This window comes from Poecilia reticulata, linkage group LG17, assembly GCF_000633615.1.
Source record: "Poecilia reticulata strain Guanapo linkage group LG17, Guppy_female_1.0+MT, whole genome shotgun sequence".
Classification (NCBI taxonomy): domain Eukaryota; kingdom Metazoa; phylum Chordata; class Actinopteri; order Cyprinodontiformes; family Poeciliidae; genus Poecilia; species Poecilia reticulata.
Genome location: NC_024347.1, coordinates 18,711,239 through 18,729,496, shown reverse-complemented (window position 1 = coordinate 18,729,496; position 18,258 = coordinate 18,711,239). Strand labels below are relative to the sequence as shown.

The 18,258-nt window shown below is 40.2% G+C and overlaps 1 protein-coding gene across 3 annotated transcripts in view; it reads right to left on the bottom strand.

Moving 5' to 3' along the window:
- The window catches only part of arhgap21b (Rho GTPase activating protein 21b), a 34,765-nt gene that overhangs the window by 10,703 nt on the left and 5,804 nt on the right, over positions 1–18,258 (bottom strand). The window contains exons 3-9 of one of the 3 annotated variants that reach the window (XM_008434100.2): positions 11,973–12,155; positions 11,837–11,858; positions 9,518–9,610; positions 9,179–9,257; positions 9,044–9,098; positions 3,435–4,992; positions 37–183 (exon numbers count right to left, since the gene is read on the bottom strand). In XM_008434100.2, coding sequence (XP_008432322.1) covers positions 37–183; positions 3,435–4,992; positions 9,044–9,098; positions 9,179–9,257; positions 9,518–9,610; positions 11,837–11,858; positions 11,973–12,155 — 2,137 coding nt within the window. Of the gene's footprint in view, positions 1–36; positions 184–3,434; positions 4,993–6,117; positions 6,145–6,372; positions 6,868–9,043; positions 9,099–9,178; positions 9,258–9,517; positions 9,611–11,836; positions 11,859–11,972; positions 12,156–18,258 lie in introns of those variants that run through there. The other 2 variants (XM_017310085.1, XM_008434102.2) reach the window with 2 other exon arrangements.

Genomic DNA, 18,258 nt, shown 5'->3' with positions numbered 1-18,258 from the left:
AACCATAATGGCAATAGCCAACCCAATGGCATTTACCTTGGTCATGCGACAGCTGTCGATGAATAGTTGGACATGGTGAGCCTTGACTGGAGGGTGCTGTCGCTATGGACGGTGCAACAGATATCACAGCAGAGGGAGGGATGGGAGCAGCCTCTCGGTCAACACTGGGGCTGACTGGCTCATCTATGAATTGATAAAATATTCAGTGTGAGCATAGAGAAGCAAATTAACTTTGAATCGTTCTGTTCTCAGGTACAATGCATTTCTATACACTGTATATGCCTGCATTACAAAAGGCTCTTAGACTCACTGGGCTAAACTGAAAAGATTGTTACTTTAGCAATTATCTGAGGGAATTTCTCAGGGGAGGAGAAAAACAGCGGAGCAGATAGTTTTACAATGCAATTTTAATTCATTTTAAATACGTCCATCGACAACTGTTGTTGGGCTCTTTAGGCCTGAAACAGCTCAAAGTACAAAGCTGTTCTCTGTAGCCAAGGGGCTTTTGGAGCTAAATTTAAAAGCAACTGTCCTAGTTCCTGCCTGAACCCAACTTTGAAACTGGGCATAGAAATAAGGATGCCACCATCTCTCTAACAAGGCTATTTTTAAAAGTTATATCCATCATTGATAAACTCTAGGGGGTAACAGTCTTGTATTTTCTTCTAAGAAAGCAACCTACAGTAATTAAGAGCAATGTGCGATGAAGTGGTCCTTACAACATGATTCAGTAGGAAGTAGCCTTTGCAGAACAGAAGTTAAGTTTTACTGCGTCAARAACTACCAGGCAGGAAAGTGTAAGTGTGATTCAGAATTAACGATTTAACGGAGAGGTTGGGTGTCCATGAAATCATCCCAAAAAAATATGAATACTGTAAGACTGACAGAACAGAAAGCAAAATCTGGGCCTAAGGGCCATGCCAATGTTTAGGGGTAAAGGAATTTCATCTTTTTTTTAAAATCTCTCCTCATGCGAAAAATCTTTGTAAACGATTGTGTGCGAGATTGTTTCTGACTGGGAGAATACAGTTGCATCCAGAATTACAAAATGCCTTCTGGAACCCCTTCATGACAAGCATCTTTAGCATTTAGTAGAGCCCTGTTGGCTGAAACAAAGCTGATTCATAGATACCAGCTGTTGGCAAGGTGCCTGCGGAATCCCCTCTCCCCCAAAATCTCATGAATAGAGGCATCCTGTTTAATTGTATATTTTTAGCATGTTGCAACCAGTTTTTTCACAGATTTTCAGATGGCTATGATGGCCGATCTAGTATCTTCCAGGGCTTCTAAAATTAAGCAGTTACGGACTTTAAGGTTCACTCAAACACTGCCATGCTTCACTGCCCACAATGTTCTTTTCAATGTATTATTTGTGCTTTAGACAAACTGTTGATTCTTAAGCCCAAAACATTAAAATTTTGATTCATTGCAGCAGAACAGAATTCTCAAATGTCTTTAGCGTATTCTTATATTTGTGAGCAAAGAGGAGTCATGTTTTTTTTTAATGCTTTTTTGTCAGCAGTGGTGAAAATCTTTGCGACAGACAAGGAGCTCTTCAGCATTTAGTTTAGCTGAAATTTCAGTGGTTGCTGCCTCCAAGACTGCCGCAGGTCTTTTGTTGTCAGTTGAGGGTTTTTGACCACCTGCCTCCTCAGGAATGTGATGAAAGTCATTGACAGCTTACCCTTTTCTGCCATGTCCAGGAGGCATAGCTGCTCTTCCTTTAACTTAAAAAAAAAGCAAACTGTGCCTCTAAGGCGATCTCAGAGAACATTTAGATCCTCCTTTGTCATGTTTTTTCTTAATTTTGTCCTTGTTCATCTTAGGCAACGATCGCTTTTATTCAGAAGAGATCATACCCAATTCAGGGGTTTGAAAGATTTTCATATTTAGAATAGGAAAACCTAAAATGCAATGCATGAAATTTTACTAATTTAAAACACTATTCTCCTTAACTGAGACACAAATCCCACACAGTGTCCATTATTGTAAATGAGAATTTGTTCTGAATAAGTCATCTGGTTAAATAAATAAAATGCAAAACAAAGAAAATTACAGTTGCTGTCTGCTTTGTCCAAACCTGGACTTTCAACTAAAGTCAGACCAAACCAACAGCAGAACAGACCTAACAACCTTTATCCAAATTAGACAAAATGCTAGTTTAGTACTGCAGTCTCAAACAGATTCAACAACTTCATGACAAGCACCTTTAGCATTTAGTAGAGCCCCATTAATCTGAAACAGAGCTGATTCATAGCTAGACACCAGTTTCTGGCACAAGGTTTTTGAAAAGAGGCGTCCTGTTCATTTATATTTTTGGGTTAGCATGTTGCGACCACCTTTTTCAAATCCCACCAGAGATTTTCAAATGATTATGCTGACAAGTCCAGTCTGCGTATTTTTACTTTTCAGATTGACAATTACAGAAAAATTTAAGAGGAACAAAAATCAAGAAATATTTATGTAAAGTATCTGTTGAAAATGAAGGTGTTCGCTATTTGCTTTAAGACGTCAACGATTTAGCCACATATGGCATGTAGTAGGAGTTGGTTTTGTTTTTAAGAGAGAAGTGTGGCCTACAGTAATGTGTGTGAGATGCTGGACGGCTTGTTCTGTACGATGGACAAGCCCTCACTGAGAAAGCTAAAAGGCATAAAACATGGCATGTCTGGAGAGGGGGGCTGACTCCGGCTTACTGCTGAACTCAGGACAAAACTAAAACACGACTCTTTCTGGCCCAACAGAAGGACAGACAAATATTCACTATACATAATGGATAACAGACAAAGGTAGAAGGAGGAAACAATTAACAGAAATATACAGGATATTTTAAAAGATCATTTTTGTAAGAGATGTTAATTTATATGTTCTTTTAGCACTGCAACTAATGTAGTACCTTGCTCACACCCAGACAAATATGGAGGTTAATATTTTTTTTATATATATATATTGAGAAATCTTACAGTGTAAAACAAAAACAATCAGTAAAATTCTGTTAATATTTGAATGTGCACTCTGAACCCCTACAACTTTGTAAACACTCAGACCGCAGTTTCTGAGATCCCAACAATTTAATCACCGCAGGATCCATTACTCTGCTGTTCGACCACTATGAGTTCACTGTCAAGAGACAACATCCAGGAAAACAATGCATTAACAGGGGGGGACTTCACTACATTACAAACACCACTTTACTCTGTCATAGTTAATTCAAAAGCATCTCAAACCCACTCTGATCAATAACATCTCCCTATAGAGGCTAGTTTACCTCTGAATCTCCTAAGCCCATCAAATAAAACAACTGTTAAATTTAAGTTGTTTGTCATACGTCTACTGAAACTCTTATAATAGCGTGTTATTCTATTACATTTTGCTACAGTCCCAGTTGCCATGCCAACATGGTCAGCGAGGCAATAAACGGATTACTGTCTTACCGATGAATGGAATGGCGTCCAGGGACTCGTCCAGGTTGCTGGAGCAGGAGTTGTGACGTTGCTCCTCAAGGCGGCGCATGTGTATCTCTCGCCGTGTATCGTTTGGAAGCCAGCAAGCCGCCACGTCTGAAGTAGAGTCCGCTCCTTCGTCGTTCACAGCCAGGATGTAGGAGGGGTGCCGCAGTGGGCTGGGGTTCTTTCCACCTTGAGGTTTCTCCCTCATTACCACCGCAGGTTCTGAGGGGCTCTGACCGTTTACCTGACTTTGAGAATCTTGGTGGGCTGTTTTGAGGATGCCAGGCCTCTGAGGGATCTCTCTTGTAGCAGAGCTTGACGAAGACCTGATTCCAACTACTGTTGCGTCTCTGCCTGCCTCAGAGATCTGTATGGTTTCTGACCGCATCCTGCTCTGACCTGGTTGGCTCGTGTGGCCTAGATGGTGTGCTGGGACTGAAACTCTTTGGTTGGTAAAAGAATGTTCAGTGCTTTTCCCAAAAAGCATGTCAGACAGCATTGGTGAGGAGCGAGTCTGAAGGGAATCTGGACCTTTAGAGAAAAAATTTGGGTTTGGTGCTCCTCTCATACCGCCGCCATATCCAGCCGAAGGCCTGAAGGGCACAGCGTTTCTGGGCATCGCTTGCCGGCTGGGCCTTGTGCCTTGGTCTGCCCTTGGATACCCTGCTCTCCTCTCACTGGGCCGAGACGGCTCGATAGGTTCAACATAGTCTATGGAATGAGATCGAGCTTTCAGAACCAGGGCATCTTGGGACACACTTCGAGGGGACCAGTTCCTTGCATTGCTTATTTTCTCTGAATTCCTCATCCGGTCCTGTGAAGCACTGCGTGGGGGAACCTGAAAATGGAGTGGAGGTCCGTGGTATGACCGTTCATGGGAGGTACTCCTGCGCCGTATCCCTTTAGGGACCCAGTCTCCTCTGGGAATGTGAGAAGCAGCTGCAAAGGAGGGGTGACCTGCAGTTCGCAAATTGTCCAACCTCTCCTGTATTGTCCGACTACCATGGGAATGGATACCTTTGTTGTCAATGTACTCTCTGTATGTCTGGTAAGTGCGCCAGTCAATGTTCTGATGGTTGCCTGGGTAGTTAGGTGCTTGACCTGCAAAGGGAACCATTCCCGGACCGCTGGGATAGACGTCGGCCTTTCGAGGGAAAGGATACTGGGCCAGTGACCCCGGTCTTCCCCTAACATAGACAGGGTCCATGAAATCAACCCTCTGTGCCGAAACCACACGTCCCATGTGTGCCGAGTTGGGAGGAACCACCACAGTCCTAACGCTGTCATTGCGCATGCACACCGCTGTTTGGCTTTTGGAATATTGGCGAGAAGGAGACGGGGGCACTGTGATTTCCTTACGATACCCATAATCAAGTGATGCTGCTGGACCCCGGCAGACCTGCCCCGACGAGTCTGTCGCCTGGGCCATGCCCGTGGGCTTACAGTCTACTCTGGGGTAGCATACCACTGGTGGGTCAGGGATGTGACTAGCATTTCCACTGTAGCTATTGTAGCCACGCAGGTAGGCATCCTGGGAATAGGCCTGAAGACAGAGCAAAAAAGCCATGTTACAAGAGAGGCGTACAAACATCAAGTGGGTGCAAGATTAAACAGTGTGGCGCTAGATGCTTAAAGACAAGTCAAGTGTGATATTGAAAATTTTACTGGATGCATGTGTAGGCAGTGCCTGCTTCAGAGAGTGAGTGGAGGCGTTTCAAACAGCTGAGCAGTGTCAAAGCTCTTCATCTGCTCCTTATTTAGAATTGACTTGGTAATACTAGTGGGTAGCACACTTTATACTAAAGAAAAAAAAAACATTTATTTCCAAACAGCTGCTCATTTAGCAGCAATTTTTTTAAATTACTGGTCAGGATATTCTCTACCACTGTTGGCAAAGACACAGAAATACCTTCAATTACAAATACTATGAACAACATCATATTTGGTGGGAAAAAAGTCAAAATACAATCGCAAAATGGACAGACACACAGTTCATAGTTACATACCTCAGACTGACAGACTAACCTCTTACAGACAGCAGGATGCCGAGGTCTCATAGAGAATGTGCGATAATTATCTTCCCTAGTTATCATGAATTAGTACAAAGTCTAAACTATTTCCTTGGTGGTCCTAGCAAAAAAACAATAAAAATAAAAAATCCAAAGTAGAAACTTAAAATATAAAGGTTCACAATATCTATTTTTGCTACTCACAACAAGCACTAAGGAAAGGTATGAGGACTTTGGCCCTGTTACAGTACAACCTTACAATAAAACTGTGAGCCACAGCAATCAGTGCTAAACTAAGTTCCTCCCTTTTTAAGTATGACTGTAACCAGTTCAGAGGTCAGCAGCCTTTATGAAACTGATGACATCCGACATAAAAAAATGAAGTAGAGGGCGAGGCTTCACTGAGATTCCAGCTGGATGCCAACTCAAGCTTTTAATCTAACAGGTACCGCAGGCACAGTGCATCGGCCATGTTTGCAGTCTAAACATTCGAGCCATTTAGCACATATTTGATCATAAACATAAATCCAAGACAGCTGTATGGTAGTAATTTACAACCACTCGAAAGAAATCCTGGGATGCTGATGACATGCATGACACATGCAAAATGATACAGCAGGTACGACATGTGGCAGGTACCAATTGTACCCTTTTCTTACCAGATTAGTTGTTTCTTTAGAGAAAGGCTGCCATTACAGCAAACAATTACGAGAGCATTGAGGAATCATGGGAGAAGAAGATGACAGCAGAGCAGAAAGCACATATTGTAAGAAAAATAACTGGTTCCAAGAGCACAGAAGATGAATCAGCCATAGCAAAGCCTGGGACTGACATGCTAAAAATACACTGGAGTTGCAGCGGCGGCACACAAGGATGAGAAAGCAAAGATGTATCAAGGGTTGCCACGTTACAACCTGCCTGTGACACTCTGTCCTGGTCGAGTTGGCAGAAGCTGAAGCATGGTTTTCATACTGCTGTTAGGTCTCCATGGCTTCATCCATCTTCAAACAGAATATTACGCTAACTGAACAAGGTGTCTCCAGTCTATGTCGCCCTCTCTCTCTCTCTTTTTCCCTCCCTGCTACTGCTCACATGACAGAAGCAGCAGCTGCTGATTATACATTCAGCTGTGATGGTACAGCTCCCCCTCCCACTTCTTCCTCCTCCCTCCTTTTTTCACTAAGCGTCAACCTGTTTGAAACACAGAGCAGTCAGCTGATTTTATCCTCTGGTTTAAGCTCATCATTCACGCTTTCCCCGCGGTTTTCCCTGCTCACTGTTTCCTCTGCTTTATAGCGAACTATTCCCTCCCTTTTCTGCTCCATAAATGTTCTAGTCTCTCTCTCTTTGCTAAGCAACTGCTGTCCGTCTCCAAGCTCTCAGTGCTTGCTGCCGCCTACAGTGTCGTGTCTCTCCGCTAGCATCTGCGATAATCCTCTGATTTTTGCAGAAAGATCATAGTTTGCTTGCGTACACTACAGATATTTTTGTGTTGCCGTTTGTCATTGGCTGAGAAACAATGTGGTGAGAGGTATCACAGCACACAGCGTAGGAGAGTGAACTGCATAAATGACTACAGACAGAAAAAGAAGCAAGCCAGGAGGAGGACGCTCGGGGAAGAGGGTGGAGTAGCAGTGAACTGGATATGACAGAGGACAAAATTAACTTACTAAAAATGAAAAATTAAATTTTCATATACGGTGCTGTGAAAAACTACTTGCACGCTTGCAAATTTCCTCTTATTTTTTTTGCTTTTTGTCACTTAAATGTTTCATATCATGAAACAAATTCAAATAGCTGACAAATACAACCTGAGTACATATAAATCAGGTCATTTATTAAGGGAAAAGTTATCAAAAGCCTGATCCCGAAAGAAAATATAAGGGCCTCGTCTTATTGAATTGTGTATTTACCATTTATGATTACAAGCCCACACCTGATAACTGCCAGATCTGTAGAATCAAAAAGATCATGTCTGACAAGATCTTGAAATTCAAGAAAAGATGAGAAAGTTATTGACATCTATTAGTGTGGAAAGTGTTACAAAGCTATTTCTAAGGCTCTGGAACTCCAGCAAACCAAGGGGAAAGCCACTATTTACAAATRGAGAAAACATGGAACAGAGGTAAACCTTTAAAGGAGCGGATGATCAACCCAATGTACTCCAAGAACGCATGGACTCTTTCAGGAGATTGTGAAAGAATCACAACAAAACCTAAACCACTGAAGATGTCGCTTAACTCAGTGAAGGTCAGAGTTCATAATTCAGCAACACAAAAGACAAAGTTACAAGGTGAAAACTGTAGCTGACCAAAAAGAACGCCAAGGTTTGTTGATTTGGGTAGCTTTTTCCCTGAATCAATGGCATCATAATTGTTGTTATTTTATTGTTTATTTTATTGATCAGCAACAAAATAAAAATTACAATGTATAATGATTATTTAAAGAAACAGCCCCCGACTTCCCTTAGGAATTAGGGTTCATGAATTAAATAAAGTAACAATATTTCCAATATCTAATATCTAATATTTTAGAATAATGAATAGAACATAATTCAATGTGTGCTTTATACGCAAATACATATTTATCACTATAACATTACACGTGCTAAGTAGATGAGTGTTCAGTTGGTAATAAGTATTCAATGTGGCCCTTAAAAATCTCCAGGGACGTATACCTGTCGAGCAAATATCTTCCCAGTTTCATTGTGATATTCAAATCAAAAACCCACTRGCAGACTATAAAAAGCCCTTAGAAATTGATTTCTGTGCAAAAAGAATCTGCAATGGCTTTACTCTGGATATGGAACAGATGAGAACATCTTGATTTAGCAGAATCGATAGTAGCTACCTACGGCTCCCTGCAGCATGCATAAAAGATTAATGATGAGATTTCAAGCCTGGTAAGGTAAGAGGGTTTCCCTCTGTGACACTTGGGGGGGGACACGCAGTGTTCATGGCATTGCATTTTTAAGGTTCATTTAAAACTGGTGAAGAAAAGCAAGAACATTTGCCACAAACATTAAGATTAACCTAACTACGAAAAGCACCCGATTAAAAGTGAATTAATTGTAACGTTCATGCTGCCATAATAAGCTGCTAATTTCTGAAGGAGTTAAGATAACCATTTGAAACACATTTTATTTATAAGTTTGGATAATACTATTTTGTCCAAGTCGGACAGCTTGCTACATTTTCTGGTGCTTTTCTGCAGATATTTATTAAATATATAAAACCTTTAACATAAAACCCAAGACCTACAACGCTGAAGTATATATTTTATCTCATATTAATGTCATCCAAGTGTATTTTTGCGATGCATCATTAAACAGTGAATTTGGGGCATTTTCGCAGTGGTGTCAGCTGCAGTTCTGGAGGACAGAAAGTCTCTTATGGCCTGATTAGGAGGCCCAGATAGAGAGTACTGATGGGAAAGGCTGGATGTCCGGATCTCATGACTGCTGCCCCAACAAACAATTTAAAACTACAGCAGCTCCAGGATGGACCAGACGTTATTGCAAATTTAAAAAAATGTTGTTTTTTTTCTTCATAGTCTTTTAGGATATGATGAAAAACTCAATCTCACCAGTTGCAGAACGTCCTCATCTTTTGGCATCACACAAAGCTCAAGAACGTCACCACTGAAAAAAGCAAATGGTAGTTTTTAAACAGAAAAATTACACCAAATAAACCAAGATAAATCAAACTCTCGCCATCTTACCTGTCTTGGATCAAAGTTATCACCTCAGAATAAGCTTTTCCGATTATGCTGGCTCCATTCACCTTCACTATTCGATCACCTATTCAACAACAGAGGTCTCATCCAGAGGTGTGCAAGCAGTGTGCTAAGCAAATAAAGCATTTAACAGATGCACAGGAAAACAAAAAGGAGCATAAAAATCGGCAGAAACTATACACCTGCCTGCTGATTAGCAGATCAGCAACAGCACAATGAAAACATGGTTAAACACGCCTTTACTTACTGTATTTCTGCCTGTGACTGGAAATGTGCAAACTTTTAAAAACAATCTGAAAATAGTTCATGCTGACAGAGTATTACCTGTACAAAGGCCAGCTTCATGAGCAGGACCCCCTTCCTTGACTTGTTTCACAAAAATAGTGTCCATTGGTTCTAACCTATTTCTCTGCCTCCCTGGGGAAACACAAAAATGAAAATTAATTATTCCAGTTGCTTAAAATGTTAACAAATTATAATTTAAATGTGCCTATTTTATATATTATAGCAGGGGAAAAAACAAACATCAAACCAGAAACAAAATGTAAAAGAGAAAATCCCTCATGTGCAAGAAATAAAAGAAAAACAGACACAGTTTCGTTGAAAACTAGTACCTAAAATAAGATGGTGCACTGGGTATTTGTTTTGGGATAATTCTTGTCTACTGCTAAGACAGACAATGAGTCATTAATAGAGTCAATCTGTGGGGTTTTACGGACGCGGAACAGAATGACCAAACACAGGAAAACCTGTTTGCTCATGCTGCCCGTGTCTCCTAGCAGCTGCATGGCCACGGAAATAAAAGGAGAAAAGRAAGAAAGGAGGAGCGGGGCAAAAGAAACTAAGGAGGAAGAGTGACAGAGTGCTCAGCTGCACACCTCCCACTCTTTCCTTGTAAACTGAGAAATAGCTGTGGGCACAGCCAGAGAGTGGCTAAAATACTTCCCCAGTAGTTAACATTCTGGTGGTGAGTCAGCACACACTACCTTGCTAAGTCCAGCAGACGTAAACTCGAGCATGAGATCACATGACCGCTTGTGGCTGTATGTGCCATTTAAAATGTACACAATGGTCAATAACTCAAATAAAGAGAAGAACAAACTTATAAACCAGTTACCTTATTAAAAGAGTCGCATTATTTTATTCTTAAAAATGAACCAAATGATTCCAGGGCCTGTTTAAGCTCCAAACCGCACAAACTTGTGACCTTATTTTGTACACTTTAAACACAACAGATTAATCACAAAGAATCATATCATGGGAATTCCCATTACATAATAAACAGAAAAGTCTGTTAACTAAAGCTGGAAGAAACACACCCCCTCTGGTGGTGTGCTTTGGAGCTGCAGCTCCATTTCTTCAAGGACGCTATTCTTGAACTAATAAGTGAACCGACACTTTGACACAACAAATCACATGAAGGGGAAACAATTCAGAAGAAGACAAACTACTTATGTTATTTCTTCATTCTGGAAAAAAATATATAAATAATGAAATACTGATATCTTCTTCATGGCTTGGGTGCAACCACCTAAACAAATATATGTTTATGGATTTTTTTTTCACATAGAAATCCAAACAGAAGTGTAATTGCACCCTCAAAAAGTCCARCTGTCCAGAGAAACAAAACTTTCTCTGACACTTTAAAAGGACTTCTTAGTAGAGATGTAGTTAGTTTATGAGACATACCTGCCTTTAAAAAAAGAAAATTAGTTGAAAGTATACTTTCAGCATAGAAATTGATCATTCTTGTCTACCTGCACAAAGTTTTGCTATGTTAAAAGTTAAATCAGGAAGTTACCAGTAAGCAAATGTTAAACTAATTTCCACATTGTTAAAATAAAAAAAGATATTGTGAAAGAAGGAAGGAAATGTCAATTATAATCTGCCATCTGTGCTTAAATGAAAGATTGACTTTACAGTTACAAGACATTAATATCGAAACACACAGCTGCCAGGAAAAGGGATATAAACTAAAACCAAAATACTCATGACTGTGTCACTGTGTTAGGCCTGCCTAAAAAACATGGCATCAAGTGAGCCGGTAAGATTTCCAGTGGAAAAATGAGTCATGGGCTCAAAGCAAAAATTTCCATCTTCCTGTCCTCTGTCTCTATCCCAAATTAAAATCATACCAACTTGTATCTTGGAATGAGGGAAATCCAAACTCTTGCTGTGGTGCGTCACCATCAGGTATGTGGTATACTTCACTTAATACGAACATTTTTCATTTGTGGCGTTTCATTGCAATTGTGAATTGCAACAAGTGATTTCAATTGACTACCCGCTGCTGACTTTCTCCAGCATTTTACTGAAATTATTCCCAAGCTGTATAAGAGGTGACAGAATATTTTAGAAACTGTAATATTTTAACCAGGGCCTCACTAATGGTCCACTTGTTAGATTAAGATAAAAATGATGAAAAATGGTCAAACACAAAAAAATTCATGGAAAATTCAGAGCCGCTCTTTTTTTCAGCACTTTTTTTATGCGTTACAAAATAAAAATAAACTGAAACAATGTGAAGTTGGTCACTGTAGCACAGAAACAGCTACAGAGTGRATAGTTGTGGCGTCATTAGAAGTCAGCGCACTGACTTGGTTGTAAATCAGAGCAGAAAGTTTAAAGAGTTTTTCTGCTTACCTCTGCGCCCACAATCTTCTTCCTGTAAACGCACAAAGATACTCAGCATTACTGTTGTGCTTATGGCCACATAATTTTGTTCATCTGGATTTTTGTTGACTCACGGTAATAAATCAAAGAAAACCTCGACATTTACCGGGAAGCAGTGCAGGCTCGACTCTGGTGGGTACACGATGAAATGCCGCAAAGTGAACCCAAACCCYAGGGATGTGCGGCGTAAGCGCACGGTTTTGGGCCTCGGCCAAGCGAACGGCTCCTCTTCTGCGGAGTACTGCACTGCAGGACAATCAGCCAAACTTCGCCTCTCTGCAGAGTCATTCTGCACAGAAAAGAAAGACGTAGGAATGATTGAGCATAAAATCTTTCTGATCTTTTAAGACAGCTTTCTTCTGTAAATAAGAACTCTTAGAAAGATTCAAAGCTGACAACAAAACTACCATAAATAAATAAGTTTCAGGACAAACATGATATTTCTTGTTCATTTGTTGCATGCTAAAGCTGCTAGCAACAMATTTTTTATGAAATCAAACAAACTCCTTCTGTTTAAATACTTTTACACCAATAGAACATGTCATTGTCAGGTTTTCTATTTGCTGTGCTGATGTTGTAGTTGTTATTTAATCAAGACAGAAACTATYCTTTAAAAAAAACAAGCTACAGCATGCTGCTTCAGGTGAACCATATTAGCYATAAGGCATCTTCTTAGAATTATTTTTGGTAAATCCAATTAAATTTATCTTGTTCCCCCACCGCCCTCCATCCATGGATTTAATTGCTCCATCAAATTTTTATACTTCATTATGAATGACMGCAGAAAAAAGGATTAAAGGAGTATACAAGATTGCAAAAGATTCAAGAAAATAATAAAGCACATGAAAATGGAACGGGATGATGTCCCCTCCTTCGTCTTTGTTAATGTCAGCTGATCAGATCAGTTTTTGTAGCCAAAACCAAACACCCAGAGCAGAAAATGCTTTTTTTATGTGATTTGTGGATCTCTGAAAATGAAATTCAAACTTTAAATATACAGTTGTGTTTTTATGGTCAGTGTGTAATTGTTAGTGCAGCAAATGTTAGAGTAGGATTMATTTTTAAGCAGGATATACCGTATTTTCCGCACTATAAGGCGCACCTAAAACCTTCTATTTCCTCAAAAGCCGACAGTGCGCCTTATAATCCGGTGCGCCTTTTATATGGACCAATATTGAGCCACAACAGGTCTAGCAACTATGGCAAGCAGGTAAGCAGCCGCCGACTTCATTTTCGTCCGTAGAAGAAGAAGYGCGCGGTGCATGCTGGGATAGTTGTCAGAACGCTGGTTTGTTAATAAAATTTGACTGACCTATCTACCTACCGACCTGACAATCAGGTCGTCTGCAGGTCATTTAGCACCACGTTCTCCACCAACATGCTGTGCGCGAACGGAGAAGGGCCAGTATCGTCCGGCCACGCCCAAGCCCAGTCGCGGAAGGCTCTCCTTTGCYGACCCGAGTCGGACTGTTTTGTTGACATTTTTTATGTCAACAAAGTGGCTTTAGATATTCATCCGGGGTGCTTCGACTAGGGTTACCAAGGGACCAGCCCCTATACATTTAAAGCCGGGGACGGCAGGGGAAGAGAGACAGAGGCTGAGGTGGCAGCGTGTCGGTTGGTCTGTGTTACCCAGAAAGCAGTTGGGCACAATTTTGCAACACCAACAYCGTGAGTGAAACAATGACTGGGGTAGCCTACTATATAAAGTACTCTGGTACCACTTCTTTATTATTACACATCCACATTTGTAGAATTGCGTCCCGTATAGGTTCAATACGGGATGCGTGGCAACCCTAACTGTAGTGTCTATTCTCTGCGCCTTATAATGCGGTGYGCCTTATATATGAAAAAAGTTTTAAAATAGGCCATYCATTGAAGGTGCGCCTTATAATCCGGTGCGCCTTATAGTGCGGAAAATACGGTATTGTAAGTTTGGAATAACAATAAGAGTAAAGTTTACGGTAAGTTCCCAGCTGGAACAGAGCATGTCAGTCTTCAAATTTTAAGGACACACATTCCTGTGTTTACAGTCTATTTATGGCCTCACACCTTTGTTGTTTCACATGTGTAGCAGCAGCAACAAATTTACTCAAGTTTCCCTGCMACAGTATATGTTCAGGGAAATCTTAGATGCTAAACCAAAAACAAGCAGWCTCCCTCCGCAACCCCCCAACCAGTTTCAGCCATTTCTCCCTACCCCCAGAAGGACAGACCTTTCCCCACAATGTGAGGAATTTGATGAGCTTGCATTAATTGTATCTCTGTCTGTGGCTGAGATATTTGAGTAAAATGTCAAACCCATGCTGCAATAACTGAGTAGATCACAAAGCAAAGATTTTACTAGAGGTTTACCTGCTTAWGAACATGGAAAATCTGCAACATGTTTCAAGCAAATAAGTCTAAACATGTTTCCCACCTGCTCCAGCTCTAACAGGAGGTAGAGAATAAGTCAAGCACAATAAAAAGGAACAATTTGCGTGCAGAAACTTAATAAAAAGAGAACATTACTTCTCACACTTGCTGAATTAATGCAAATACAGTTTGTGCCTGGAGGTGTGTGCCGTGTCAAAGCAGGTTTTAATAAGCCCGTTGCAGCCTAACTCGGATCTTGCAGCATTTCTGCTTTTCAGCAGCAAAGTTCTAAAAGGAACAAACCCTTTAAGCCAAAGCACACCAGAAGTGATAAGTTTAGCTATAAAGTATATATGAAGGAGCTCAAACGTGCATGCCTCTGAATAAGAACCAACTGTACTGCTAAGTGGGCTGGGAAAAAAAGACCTGCAGGTGCAGCTGCCATCCGCGTGTTTTGATGAAACTCGCAAAACAGGTTTTACCGTGTATAAACRAGCTTTGTCTATTCGGAAACTCTGGCACTTTCAGATTTAAGCTTGTGCCAGTGTTGGATCCCCGAGTGTCTTTAAGGAAACAGACAAACACTGAAATTCATCCTTTAAGTAGTACTTGTGGTGAGGGCTATAAATCAGCAGGACGTCAGAAATGCCTGCACCGATGCCCAACGCATCTCCGGGGTACGCCGGACCCACAATACTGGATCTATTTAGWAGGCAGTGCAGAGGGTAATTTCCACTCCTCTGATCTTTAGATGCGGACAGACAGGGGCAGTGGGCCTCCTCGCAGACACATGCCTTGCAGTGTTAGCATTGCCACTTGCAAAGTTAATACTGCTGTGACATTCCAGGTCAATAAATTCCAGACCTGCATTTCTCCCGTGGTTCCCTCTTGTGTTTAACCGAAATAAAGTACAACGGCTATAGTTAGAGAGCAGACCGGACCCCTGGGAAAACCTGAAGGAGCAGACTAAGGCAAGAGGTCAAAGGAAAAATTGACAAAAAGGAAAAAAGCAGACTTGCTACAGAAAGGAGTAAAAGGAACTTAAACATCAAAAGGACACACCTCTCCTTTCCTGTCCACAAGTGAATGCCTCTCAGTCATTCACGAATCACTAGAATGCCAGAATGATATTTGTGCTGGGTGAGGCAGCTGGGAGAACATTTGTCTCTCAGCTGGATGTCTCCTGAAAATGAAAAGTGATCTGCTCTATGTCAGGGTCACCAGGATACCACTTCACAGTAAACTCAGATTCTAGTGAAACCATTCTTTATACTTCCAGTAAAAAAAAAAAAACTTCAGATGAAACTCTCAATTTTAGGTAATTCTCCAAAAACATGTTTTCATGTTTGGATTAGAGTACAACATTTACAGACCCCCAGTTCTTGTAAAGCCGTGACTTTCAATTTCTCTTTGGGAATTACAACAAGTGTTTAAAATACCATTGTCTAGCTTCTCATGTTAGTAGAGGCAACAACACTGAGGAGTGCATAACAGAAGAATCACTGGACAGAATAAAGATAAAATGGCAACAGGAGTTACACATTTAAACTTCCTTTAGTCTCCTACAATGATGTTTAGCAGGATTAGCCTGGTTAGCAGTGGCAACTTAATCATGAAAACTTATAGCATGCATTTCTGTCTCTGTATGACATTTTTTAAGTGCATGAATGCTGAGGTTAAAAYAACCTGGTAAGCTGGTCAAACAGATTTTTAAAAACATTACACGTCCCCTTGGTTAAAACGGAGGATATTAGAGATCCAGTTTTAAATACATATTGTAAAATCTTAAGGTCTACATGTTAATAAACTGGGYTGTTTTCATAGCTTGCCTGAACAATAATGAAGGAATAATGGGCTAGCTGTTTGCGGTACTGTACTTTATGCTCACATTTAAAAGAACTTTACAGAAGTTAACAATCTTTGTCAAATGCTTAATGTTCCAAGCTAATTCCTCACCACATGCGGCCATTTAAAGTAAGACTGTAAAGGCTGAGATTGAGGGAAACCAACCACATCAAASCCACTTCTAAGAATYGGATGATTTACTGAAGATACACAGCTGTTAATACGCCACACATTTTAGTGCCCAAATACAAGGCACACTGACAAAAACACAATTTCCGTTTTCCCCTCAATTTAAAACCCTACAATCCTTTTGCATGCAAAAGCTCTGTTRATGTTATTCAATGACACATTATCACATCACATGACATCAGACCTGAAAATGCCACAACCTCAAAATGTGAGGAAACTTGGTTCTCTGTTGGCTGCTAAATTCTACGCCACATCCCAGTTAAACCGAGCACCATGCTGTGAAAAGCCAGGGATAATGATACAGAAGGCAAAGTCCTTGACGTATCAGCCTTGGAGCTCCAGACAAGGTCAGAAGCATCATTATTCATGCTACATGTGTCATATACTTAAGTATTAAGAAGACYAAGTCCTGCAGGTCTAACATTTCTGTACAGTACGTCAGGAATTTTACGTAATTTACTAAATTGCCTCAAATTTTCAACTTGAAACGCTCGATATYTGTGCAAATTATTTTTTCGGTGATCTAACCCTTAAGATTCATTGCTCACTAGTGTGATTCAAACTTAGCACATAGTTTCACCCAGTTTTCATTTGACTCTAACATGCCATAAAAAAGGAGATATATTGACCATACAAAAATATCATTCTGAACATAGGATAAGATAAGAAGGTGTTGCATTTMTCTCTGTATATTTTTGTTTTTTCTGTCATATTATAAAAATGGACAATGTGGTAAAATCATCAGATACTGATCTATTTGGATGAAGTGGGGAACCTGCCATAAAAATTACAAATAAAACAACGTGTCAGTGTTTATCCTTTAATCTTAACAAAGATTGGCAAACTCAAATATTCACTCCAAAGACATCCATGTGCTTATTTTTCCAGGTGTTATTTAGGGACTTACATTTGCACCTTTCTATATGAGCAGAAATATTTTCATACAGTAKTATTACCTTCAGTTTTACATCAGATTTTTGTCACAGTTTTGCTCTTTACAAGCAGTGGTGGAGCGCTCCACGTAGTCCTGGATAGTTTTGTTTTAAAGACCACTACATTACAAAACAATGTAATAAATGCTACTTTGTTTTAAGTAATTTAAGAAAAAAAAAATCACTATGTTGGAGATGTTTTGAATAAACGAATACCAAACACAGATGATAAACGTTTTTCTAATATGGTAGGTAGAGGCAATATTTAATTAAAATATCCAAAAACAACCAAAATCTGTTTAGACCCATAAAGGTTAAAACTATTCAGCAAATGTAAGAAGTAGTGTGACAGGGCAGTAAAAAGCACAGAGACTGTGCTAAACACACCAACTTCTGTCAAATGACCTGAGCAGCACGCMGTGCTCGCCTTATCAGTTCAAGGCCACCAGCTCCAGCATCTCTCAGTAACATTTACAGACAGATTTGATTCATATCAACATGAAAGTGTCATCTGTTTGTTCCAGCACACAGCTTTGGTTTCATATCAGCCTCTCTATCCATGTCTACTATAAACTACCTATGCCTGAAACAAGAGATTTTGCACAGAATTACCATGAACGGTCGATCAACCATTCCCATGGTATAAGTTGCAACCTAAATTGTGTCGCACATGAGAAGGCAACAAGGTGCTGGTGAGGGTAGATTAAGCTGAAGACATGTTGGTTCTAGTTGTTGGAACACCAGATGGGAAATTACTAGAGATGTGCTGATCAGGTTTTTTCCTGCCGATTCCGATCACCGACACCAATCACCGATACGATCACATAATTATTTTTTTAATCATAAGCACTACCGGTTACATTATGTGGAAAAAGAAACCATGAATTCACCTTAATTTAGATAAAAACTTGTTTTTAATAACTTTTCCCAAGAAAAAAACAAAACAGGCATTGTGCAAATTGTACTGCTATCAATAATGCTATCTTTAAACAGACTGAAAACACATGAAGGCTCTGAAGCGGCTAAATAATGCAAAAAGTCAAAATAAAACCTCTCAACATTGCCAAAGAA